The sequence below is a fragment of the Amphiura filiformis genome, chromosome 9, assembly GCF_039555335.1.
Source record: "Amphiura filiformis chromosome 9, Afil_fr2py, whole genome shotgun sequence".
NCBI classification, from domain to species: Eukaryota; Metazoa; Echinodermata; class Ophiuroidea; order Amphilepidida; family Amphiuridae; genus Amphiura; species Amphiura filiformis.
The window spans coordinates 11389854-11402167 of NC_092636.1; the positions used below are offsets into that span (position 1 = coordinate 11389854).

At 37.9% G+C, this 12314-nt stretch overlaps 1 protein-coding gene across 1 annotated transcript in view; it reads left to right on the plus strand.

Moving 5' to 3' along the window:
- LOC140160621 (uncharacterized) overlaps nucleotides 1-12314 on the plus strand; it is a 36392-nt gene that overhangs the window by 4476 nt on the left and 19602 nt on the right. The window contains exons 3-9 of the mRNA XM_072183871.1: nucleotides 474-599; nucleotides 1725-2024; nucleotides 4842-5000; nucleotides 6406-6585; nucleotides 7496-7695; nucleotides 9621-9801; nucleotides 11674-11796. Of these exons, the coding sequence (XP_072039972.1) occupies nucleotides 474-599; nucleotides 1725-2024; nucleotides 4842-5000; nucleotides 6406-6585; nucleotides 7496-7695; nucleotides 9621-9801; nucleotides 11674-11796 (1269 nt within the window). The remainder of the gene's footprint in view (nucleotides 1-473; nucleotides 600-1724; nucleotides 2025-4841; nucleotides 5001-6405; nucleotides 6586-7495; nucleotides 7696-9620; nucleotides 9802-11673; nucleotides 11797-12314) is intronic.

Here is a 12314-nt window from a genome sequence, read left to right on the forward strand (position 1 = left end):
TTTTAATAAATAAATAAATAAATATCTATATATGCGGCATCTGTAAGTGTGTGAGTGGGTCACTCACATAAATGATCAGTACGCATGTGTGACCAAAAAAGAGGTAAAAAAGGTGTTTCTTTAGGCAAGGCAAGTTACGCGTATGACGCATTTAGGGTCTAAAAACACTGATTTTCAAGAAAAACTTGAAAGAAACTTAACAACTTGTTTAGGGTACCTTTTCAAATTTTTGGTAAATTACAAGTTCAAAATTAAAAAGGGTACATTCTCTTAATTTTTACTAGCCAAAAACCCATTAGGGGGTAAATTCTATATTAAATGACCTTATAAAGGGGTAAATCTGCTGGTGGGGTAAAACTTGTTTAAAGGGTGTTTAAAAACATTTGGTCATGCATGTGTACACTATCATACTTGAGTGGCCCCTTGGGCACATCAGGATGAAAATGGTATAATATTATGATTTCTTTTTCTAGACTGGGGAACAGGCGAACCAGATAATGCTGCTAACCTGGACTGTTTAGTAATGACAGGTAGTGGAGCATGGGAATCGGATGATTGTTATAATATTGGTCTCTATTACGAACTCTGTGAACAGCCATGTAAGTATAGAGGCCCAAAGAGGTCAAACTTAAGGGATGGGGTATGAACGTTTGGACAGTATTTATTGTGGGACATAAGAGCACATCAGACCTATCGAATTGCATTCTGAATACAAAGAATGTCCTTCTGATATCAAATAATTTTGAATTTTTGTAATTCGCAATGTAAATACACATTCTATGGCAAATCATTAAAAATTAATATTTTTGATATTTAACAGTACTTGAAGTAAACTTTATGAATCTGATGATTTATACTTAAAGTGTATGTAGGTGGGATGAAAAGCTGACGATCAATTGAAAATTTTGACCTTTCGTATTGAAGATATGGATTTTTTTCCCAAAACACACACAAAAAAAGGTCTTTTTTTTTTTAAATCCATATCTTCAATATAAACGGTCAAAATTTTCAATTGATCATCGGCTTTTCCTCCCAGCTACATACACTTTAAGAATATATCATTAGATTTATCAAATTTATTTCGAGGACTGTTATATATCAAAAATTTGAAAAATATCAAATTTTAATAATTTGTCATAAAATTTGTATTATATCGTGAATTTCAAAAAATGAAAATTATTTGATATCAGAAAGACATGCTTCGTATTCAGAATGCAATTCGATAGGTCTGAGGTACGCCATGTCCCACAAAAATACTGTCGTAAACGCCATAAACAATCATTCTAGATCCCTTAAAGGTTAAATATACCACTAATACAAGGCAGTTTTTAAAAATAGTATGCCATGACATTACCCCTGAGGTTTTCAGGCACCACTTAACCACACGACAAGATAATAACGGGAACCGCCACTAAAACCGATCACAACTGGTGGTAAGAATTTCCAAAGGGTAAACTTCAGGATAATAAAAACGACTGGTAAAAAGTCTACTAAATGACCTCAAAAGGTCAAGTTGTCTGCGAAACGTAAAATTTTGAAATTGCGACAAGAATTAGTCATCCTTTCAAACTAAAATACAGCTTCTTTAGGCAATATCAACATGGTATCATCAGGTAAAATATTTTCAACATTGTACTAAAAAAACATTCAATATCTGCGTAATTACAGTATCACTTATTAATGTTCTATTTCTTTCTTCACTTTTTTTCCTTCATCTACTCTAGCACCACCATGTCCATTTTCTTGGTCTGTAGTGGCAGGGAAGTGTATGAAACTCAACCCAAATTCTCCCACCTCTTATTTCACTGCCCAACAAAATTGCATCAATTCCGGCGGCATGTTGGCATTGGTAGAGTCACAAGCGGAACAAACAGCTGTTCTCAATTTCATATCCCCTGGTATAGGAACCGGTGTTTGGTTGAGATGCAATGATATCACTGTTGAAGGAACCTGGCAATGCACAGCTAATCAACAGTTTGTAGAAGGCAGCGGCACATCATCACCTGCTGTTGATGGTTACTGGAGTAAGTCTATGCTTTGTAAAACTTGCATTTAACTATTAAGCTGGTTTCATACTACCCTGCCGCTTGCCGCTGAGCGGCGTGGCGCACACGCATTGCAGACAAACGGACACAATCAAGGCTTGTCATTGGTTGAACCGCCCTGCCGCGTGCCGCTGCGGCAAGCGGCAGGAAAGTATGCTGGGGGCATAAAGTACTGCATTTGGCATAAAGTGGCACATTGAGTGCTGACATATTAAATCATTTAAGGGTTGGTTTTAACCCTGGAATTGTGGAAAATATAAGTTTGGGCAAAAATCATCTTTTTTTTATGTTTTTCTTCTGAAAATAGAGCATTTTGATCATTTTTGGTTCAAAATCCTAGATACTTTTATCTAGTTTTTAAAATTAATAAAAAATTGGCCCAAGAATTTTTTTTTGTTATGTTGACCGAAAAAATTTGTGACAAAAAAACAATTTGGGGGATTTTCTCCAAAAATGAGCATTTTGGCCCAAATTTGACCTCACAGATGAATTCATCAAGTCTTTGCCATTCTAAAAATGTATACTTATATAATTCTTTAGACCAACAATTTAGCAGTTATGAGGCCCAAAAGTTTCTATTAATTCCAGGATTTTATAAGACCACCCTTAAAAAAGAGGCTTAACGCTTCCTGTGCATCCAAGATGGCCGCCATGGCATGAGCGGCCATCTTGGATGTGCAGTAAAGGTGAATTTAAAAACTATTTATGAGAAATGGGGAATAATCATTTGAAATGTGTATGGAGTAATATGCGCAAGGAGTTGGATTTTTCTGTTGGCACATTTATGCGCTGTAAGCGAAGGAAGTTAAAAGTGGCACATTGGTTGCTGACATAATTCATTTTAAGAGGGTGCTTATTGACCTTTCTGTTTGTCGGCATGACGTCACTGGCGATAGATCGCTTCATCCCATTGGTTGTTTTTGCCGAGATTCGGCTGTTCCATCGCGCTCTCGGACATGAAGGGGACACTTACCGTTGTACTCAATGGCAAATCACAAAACATGTCATAAAATAAATACCTCTTGGTGAAACAATTCAAAAAGTTAGATTTCTTATCAGGGGAATAAACTCCCACTAATTACAAAAGTAAAAGCAAATTGGTGTTTTCTATTCAGTGAAAATTGACTGGAACTGAAATGCCCTGTACAAACCAATAGGGATTTCACGAGGGTGTCCCCTTTGACAGACACAAGAAATGGGTAAGTGCACTGGATGGAACAACCCCGACCGAGAGAATGGTGAAATCAGACCTCACATTGGGCAATTCCATTTGAAATCCATACACCCCCTGTGGAAGACGTGGCCGTTAATCTTCCACACAGTGAGTGTGAATTTCAAATGGGGTTACCTAAATGGGTGACTCCATTTGAAATACACACCCCTGTGTGGGAGGTTAAGGTTTTAGAGCCACCAGCCTTTTAGTCAACCAGGGGCAATCTTCTTGGACGGCTTTTTACAGCACCTACTACAAAGACTCTTTTCAGAGCCACCATTGCTTTAGTAGACAAAGCGCAATCTCCTCTGTCATTGGGTATGGGACAGCCCATGTGACCCTAGACAAGAGGTGGACTACATGCAGACAGGGCAGGATTTACCATTGGCCCAGATAGGCCCGCAACCAGGGCCAAACAAAATTTCCCAGTCCTTTATTAGCCCGAAAAATGCCATGTTTTAGGTCAAAATATGGTAAAATTGCAAAACTTTTGCTAAATAGTAAAATTCAACTTCATTTTGGGCTAAAATAGTCTGAAATTGATTTTTTTTCTTAGCCCTAGTAAAATTGGAACAAAATATGCTCCAGCGTTTCCCTCTAACTTTAATCCTCCATTCTCTATCATATAGTGACCACCTAAAACCCACAAAATTTGGCCACTTGAGTACACATGCCTTCCTCACGATGAGTTTGGGGCCTCCCAATTTTGGCCTGGTCCAGGGCCCCCAAAAAGGTCAATCCGGGCCTGCATGCAGAACTCCCAATTGTTTTGTCCTGAAGAAATGTGATCCTGATGAAAGCCTGACAGTTTTATAATTGTCTGACGTACAACAAACTCATCAAAACCCTCAATTTGTATGTTGCAAAATTGTTATCCTTACATACATACATACATACATAAAGGTATTTATAAAGCGCCTTTAAAATTTATCAAAGCGCTGAACAAGGAGAGAAAGGATGGGAAAAAAAAGAAACACAGCGGAACAAGAAAGAAGCTAACTGAAAAGGTGAGTTTTCAGTTTCTTCCTGAAAACTGGAATTGATGGAGACTCCCTGATGGCTTGAGGGAGTTTGTTCCATTCCCTCGGGCCTGAGACAGAGAAGGTATTTAAACCAGATCCTCTATGTGCCCTAGGCTGACTAAGCAGAGTCTTATCGGAAGAAGATCTCAATTCTCTTCCGGGAGCATAGGCTGAAAGAAGCTCACAAAGATAATTGGGGGCACGGCCCTGAGAGCACTTGAAAACATAAAGCAGAAGTTTAAAAAGAATTCGGTCCTGGATTGGAAGCCAATGCAATTGAATGAGAAGGTTGGAGGTACCAGTTGAGCGAGGGTCAGAGAAAATCAAACGCACAGCACGATTTTGCAGCTTCTGCAGTCTATTTCTTTCACCTTGAGTGATACCATAGAGGATTGCATTGCCATAATTAATTCGGGACAGTATGAGAGAGCGAACAGCATGGTGACAGGTATCCTGGTCAATGAATTTACGGATGCGGTAAAGATTACGAAGATGGAAATTGACAGACTTTGTTATCCTTATACTACTTAATCCTTATGCTACTTGTGTTGTATTTCACAGATTGGATATCATCTAGTGAGCCAAACAATGGTGGAGATTGCCTGAGACTAGAAATAGACAGCGGTAATACTGGTGGTTGGAACGATTTCCCATGTGATGGCACTGCAGCAGTAACTGTATGTGAACGCCCTCAAATTATGATTGGAGATGGATCGCCAGGTATGTATAATATGCTTGCGTTTTCACCTACGAACGAGTACACCCACTTGACATTTCACTTATAAACTACAGACACACACAAAAATGAGGAGGGCGCTATACAGCTCAAAATTGCATAGGGGGGTAGGTCCCCCAATGCTGGTAATGTGTCGAGGTCCTCGGTTAGTCGATTAATTGTCAGGTTTTCACACAAATGTCCACGATTAGAATGCAAAAAGTCAAATGTATAAGGTCCTCGGTTGTACAGTGAAAAGCTAGGTGTCCTTGTTTGGCGGTGTAAACGGGTAGGGGTGTATGTGGGGGACTGGGGGTGTGGGCTTGTAGCAACACCGACAAATGGGGACCCACCAAACGGAGACATCTGATGACCAGGGATATTCCCAGTTGGGTAGTTTTTTCGGAGTCCCAACCACACATCCCCACCCAAACGAAAGTTGAGAACCCCCTGCTTGCTGGGTGTTATTGGCAGATCACAAATAGCATAAAAAACTGCATCATGAACAATGTCTGCATGTGATTGTCCTGGGGCTACGGACAATAAAACTCAAATATGTATGTCCGTTGTAAGGCGTATAAAAGTGTTTGTCCTTAGTCTGCAGTTGTCATCTGCGTAACAGACAATGCATAGGGACTATAATGGGCTAATTACCCAGCGGTTCCCAAACTGTAGGGTGCAACCTTTTGGGGGTCATGGGCCATTTGAAAAAGGGTCGCAAGCAAAAACTTCATGAAGCTAGCATTATAAACGTAAAACATGAACAACCCAGACTATAAATCGCATTTTCTAAAGCTGCATCGTGTACCTGAATTCAAAATTTTCTCGGGCTACGGGCGATTTAGCAGTAGGCACCTTTTGAAGCTGCATGCATCTTACTGTACAGTGTGATATTTTTGCTGAGTTGATTTTTCACAATTTTATCAATTCTGAACAGTTTAGTGGGTGTTTAATTGGCATTTCCAAATATATTCACATATAAAGTACTATATGTAATAAATATTATCACAGGTTAAAAAATTATTTGCGGCTGCCTATTTGACTGTGAAAAGCGCAAAAATTAAAAATTTTATAAGTCAACATTGCAAACTGTGTGCAAATCACTTGCATTTGTAAAGTTTGTACTAGTAAGTTTAGTAGTTGGAGGACTCAAACTTTGGTCTCACCAGTCCTCCACCCCTGGATATCAGCGGACATAGAAAATTTGGTAATTTCCATTTTAAATACTCACACTCAATTCATATATGGGGGAGTATGGGTTTCAAAATAATTAACTGTAGACAATTCCATTTGATAAACATACTCCCTCTGTGGAAGACTCTACTTAAATCTTCCACAGGTGTATGGAAGATTCAAATGGATTAGTCCATTGAAGTAAATAAGACAATATCATATTTCCCACGCTTACAGGACCGTTTGTCAATTGTACCAATGTAGTGGATCCTGCACCACTGTTCAGCGATTGTGTGTACGATCTGTGCGCTACAGAATGTAATGAAATGGTTTATTGTAGCACCATTGCTAATTATGCGACTCAGTGCAGGGCTAATCTGGTCAAAATTGAAACGTGGAGGAATGCTGATTTCTGTCGTAAGTATAACATAATATATTTTTATAAATTCGCAATATTTTATTCCTTTCTTTCATCACTTTAATTTTACTGATGTGTGCATTTCTTAGGGCTCATATTGAAATTCCTTTACACAGGAAGGTGTGCACCATCCGGCAGCTTTCCTGTGCTAGCCTTCTTTTGTTAAAATCCTGGGCAGGGTGTATCACTGATGCATGTAATCCATCCGTTTTATGACCGAGCTTTCTTGAGGCGCGCGCTTAGCGAGGGGAATCCTGCCTTCTTTCTGTGTGAAAACGTGGTAGGGTATTTCAATATGAGCCTTTAATTTCCTTTATTGGGTTTATTGGGCTATTTCAGATATTACTCAAAGGTACTCGCCTAAAGAAGACAAGGGATTTCCAAAACTTTTCATAAGTTTTGCTTTGTGAATTCCTATATAAAGTATATTCCTCAAAGGAATAAAGTTGGTACCAAGTCTGCAGTGTATTTTTCCTACACCAGAAAATATTTAAACATGGAACCAATGCAATTTTATTCTCTAGGAGAATTTCTGATAAAGCATTTTGTATAAAAGGCAGCCGATAGGCCTACCTTTTACTCCCCTCCTAAAAAAGTATGAAAATACTAAAAAGACTGTATTCCCTGGATCTTTTAGTAGGTTCTGTTCATTCCCGTCTCTCTTATCCAAAAGTAAAGTCATCAGTCATATTGTAATTCACTTTTTAACGTTCATGATTAAAAATTATTTTTATGTATATGTTTTGGCATGTTCTGCTCTATGCATGAGCTTCCTGCACCCTGTTTTTGTGGTTTTGATGCGCTTCATTTTGATGTAGAGGCGGTATACAAATGCCCACAATTTATGAATGTACTTTTATATATTATTTCATTACTTAGGCTATACTTAATGTAAAATTATGTTTTCAGCATTGACTTGTGGATCAGGTTCTACCTATAACCCATGCATGACAGCCTGCCCAGCAACCTGCGCAGACCAAGATGGCACAGTGGACTGCCTCGAGCCTTGTGTTGAAGGATGTGAATGCGATAATGGCTTTGTATTGAATGGACCTACCTGTGTCGCTTCAGACACTTGTTCTTGTCAACTTGGTGACATTATTTATGCAGTAAGCAAAAAAGCTGGGGAGGGGGGAAGCAACCTGCACAGCAAGGTACTGGTAGCATAGTGGATTACCTAGACTCATTGTGAAAAAAGCATAAAAACATGAAGATTTCTACCTCGCATTGAGGCCTATCACTCCAAACATTCTTATTTAAAGGCGCTCCCTGGGTAAGATCTGAAACCAGGCCAGCCCATGGCCAGAGGGTAACATGAGTAGGTTGTTTCACCTTGAAGGCAAGAATAGTCTTGTAAATATGGGCTAACTTTTTCCTAGGCCATCCAATATGCCATATACAGTAGGACTACAACTGGTATCTACTGGTCAGTTTATACTCCTATTTCCACATCTGTTATTTTTATATGCTCCTTTAAGTTTTGAGTTAAATTGTTCCAGTGGTTTGGTGTCCAGAAGCCATGTGTATCACAGTGGCCCGTAGAACAATACATGACTTCTCCGGGTTGGTACACCACTATAACTACCATATTTGTGACATGATCAAAAGAAATGAGTCACATGTCTACCCTGCTCGAAAATGAGTTTTACATAAGTTTTTGAGCATGACATTTAGTGCTCTCAGAAACTGAAAACCCCATGTTGATAGGACTTTTTGTTGCGAAGTTACATCGATTTTTCAATCGCTGAAAACAGTATAAAACCAAAGAATTTTAACACTTGCTTTGTGAATATCTCAAAATCAATATTAGCGACATCCGACTCATTTCCCTTGATCATGTCACATTTGATACTGAAAAAAATATGAGCTTTCATTTGATACCAAATCTGCATTTTCATGGGGTAAAGTGGGGGATCAGGTTGACAATCAGGTCCCCGGGGAGTTCACTTGGGATATTATTTGGTACACAGGCTCGTCACAGAAAACGTCGAAAAAAGGGTCGAATTTTGAGGGTAATCTTCAACATTACGTAGCTATAGTTGTCATTTCAACCCATCTTCAATGTTAAGTGTCACTTATTTACAGAGATGATTCTGGTCATGGTTGGCCTATACTCAGGTACATTAGAAGTAATTAACCAAAACTAAGAAAATGAATATGTACGGTTCCATTCTCTTTCTCATATTGAGTGAGAAAATTGTCATACACATAATTTACGCCATTTAGGGGTCCGTTTTAGAAAAATTTACCGTAAAAACGCTATAGTTAGCATGTGTGCTTACTATCGAGCTTTTAAAACATGCAAACATGAAGTGCCCCATCCACAAAAGTGTAAACAATTTTGAGCAAATCATCGATACACATAGTTAAAATAACAGTCCTGTTATACCAAGTACCCGTGATGTAGTGGTTAGCATGCTAGAACGTTAATCTAGCGGACCGGGTTCGATTCCCAGCAGGTACTGTTTTGAGGATTTTTCTTATTTATAGGCCTTACGGTCATTTGTGAGTTTAAAACTCGATATAGCGGCGAATGCATACCCTTTCTGCACTTACAACTTAGTTATATAGTTATATACGCCCAAATAAACCTGCAAATTGTGTCTCAACCCCATTAGCTCAGTTGGTAAAGAGCCGGACTTTGGTACAATTTCATGTTTTCAGAAGCGCTCAATAGTAAGCACATATGCTAACTATTGAGTTTTTACGGTATTTTGAATCTGTCTGCTTCCAATAGACTATTCCAGTTGAAATCCATAAACCCCTATGGAAGACATGACCTTAATCTCCACACATGCAGGGAGTGTAGATTTCAAATGGAGTTACCAATCACTCTCATCTGAACTCTTTGGAATGCCCCACTTGTGCGCTTGATTTAAGTGACATGTGGTTAGGGGCAAAAAACTTTACCCCCTCACACTAAAATCTTGGCTACACTTCTGCATGTGATGACATATTTTACAGGTGAAAAAAGCTCCTTGTTATTATATAATTGCATGTAAAGTGACCATAAAATTCAATTTGTACAATCCAGATTGGAGATACATACACAACCACTGACTGTATACAGTTCTGTACATGCCAAGGAGGAGGCCAGTTTACATGCGTAGATATTGAGTGTGATACATCCGCTACATGTACAACTCAAGATGGAGTCTATGGGTGCCATTGTAATGCTGGATATATTGGCGATGGAATCCAATGCATCATTAATGGTTAGTACTTACTCCTGATTAGGCAAAAAAAAAAAGGTTTGTCTCAAAGCTCATGAGAAATTTAAAAACAAATGCGAAATGCGATTTTTTTTTTTTTTTTTTTTTTTAATTTTTATTCCCGACTTTTTCATGGTATTTTGAGAAAAAGTCTGATTTTTTCTGAAAAACTATAAAAAAAAAAAATTTGAAATAAAAAAAAAAAATTTCCGCATTTCTTTTTTGTCAAATCGTATGCGATTTTACAAATGCGCTCAAGCTTTGAGACAAACCTTTTTTTTTTTTGCCTTACGGAAAAATACAGCACTAAAAATGTTTTTAAATATTATCCTGTTTTGCCCAATCAAACATATAGCTCATTCCTTATCCTTTAATTAGAACTAACTGATGATAAAAGTAAAATATTTATATTTTGGAGTTGGAGTTTGCCCCTTTGGGCAAAGGGGCAAACACATTTTTATTTAACAATCTTAAAATTGCAGCCACAATATTCAAAGACTTGACACAAGTCTAAGCATTCAGAATCTTGAGTATAGGTTAATATAATTGTTACTCTTAATCTTACCATTTAATGCTAATTTTTGGTTATGTAGAATAGAAAATATAATGTGTTGACTTAAAATTGAGAGTACAGAGACTGATGTAGACTTTGTACTTCAGACTTCAGTATACAATTTCCAAAAACTGTCCAAATACTAGAATTTGACTTTTATTGCCAGTGAGTTTATAGTTCCAATTAAAGGATTATGATTGGGCAACATTTCATTTGGCAAACAGGATAATATACAATGAATGTTTATGAGTGCAATGATACGAATATTTTCATGAGTTGAAAAATGGAATGTTCCATTCAACGAAACGAAGCTGAGTTGAATGAAATATTCAATTTTTTGACGAATTTATTCTTTCCATTGCACAATGAAAAACATTCATATTTGTTTTATATAACATCTAAGTAGACATTTGTCGTTTAATTGGTTGATTGTAATGGCTTTGCATGAGTTTAAAAAAATATTGAACGAATAATAGACGAGTACGATATTTTTAGCAAGTATAATATATTCTTGTATCATCCAAAAATAAGCCATTCAATATTAGCCCCCACCAAAAAAATTCTTTGCTTGCCCTCCACCGACCGACCCAAAATTAGAATCGGCCCTTCTCAAAAAATTACTTTTTTTTAGATTTTAGTTTATAATTTTGATGTTTTTTTCATTACTTTTTCTGTGTGTAAATTTCATTTCAAAGCTAAATCGTATCATACATAAAAAAGTTTGCCATTTTAGTCCACGGTTAGTGGATGAAAACACCATACACACGTCCACGTTTAGATAGCAATAGAGGTTGTGCATATGACGTATCACACCGTAAATATGGCAGACTACTCAAATGCATTCAACAAAAGCATGATTGCTATCTACCATTGATGACAACATTTGATTGAATGGACTGCAATGCACCATGATTACGGTGAAGGACACCGGTTCATATCCTTTGTTTGGAGCCAATCGATTAAAGCATTCAGGGCCTCTATATACAGTGGCCGCGGTTGCCGGCAAACACACACAGGTGTTTGCACAAGTGTGATATCTAAAGATACATTGATGCTTAACTCTCTTCACGCGGGTGTCGACTGCAGACGACATGTTTTAAAAAAATACAAAAATTTCAGAAATGTACATTTTCATGACCATATTTGGAATCGGCATGAAAAATGCATTAAAATGAGTACAAACAAGCCTATTATTGATTCAGTAGTTCTTAAGATAGTTCTTGATATTTTGAAAAATATTTCAAAACTTGAACTTTTTCCATTGAAGCGCATGGCTAGCATGCAGAGCATTAATATACTCATATTGTTTTTCTTTGATACAGAGTGTCAGAATGATCCATGTGTTAATGGTGGACAGTGTCAGGAAAGGCCTGGTGGGGCACCTGCATATGTCTGCGCAAACTGTAATGCAAATTTTGTGGGTGCAGATTGTTCAGTACAAGCAAGTAAGTAAACATGTGTTATAGCCACATAGCCAGCAAATCCCACACCCTTCTGGAACGTGAGGGGCTGATGAGTAACACATAGGGGCACCCCCACCCAAAGCAACCCAGTATGGGTAGAGCAAGCCCTATCTACAGCAAATCCCACACTCTGGGGACTGGAATGAGAGGGGCCGGACTGGATAACACATAGGGCCACCCACCCAAATAAAACCTACCTCCAGCTCTCGACTACACTTGGTGCAGGATGACGATGGGTGTAGATTGTTCAATACAAAATACAAGCAAATTATCGAGGAGTTGCATCTTTGCCATTTCAGGAATTCATACATGCCCAAATTTGGAATCTTGATATTTATAAACAAAAAGATGTATCGTTTCACTGAAAACTGATGAAATTTTTAATATTTCCTCCCTTTTTTCTTAAAGGGGGGTAACCATATCGGTTTAGGATATGGATTCTCATCAAACTGACATACAATGTCAAATATCGTCCCCTGTATGTATCTATGTGAGAAAAC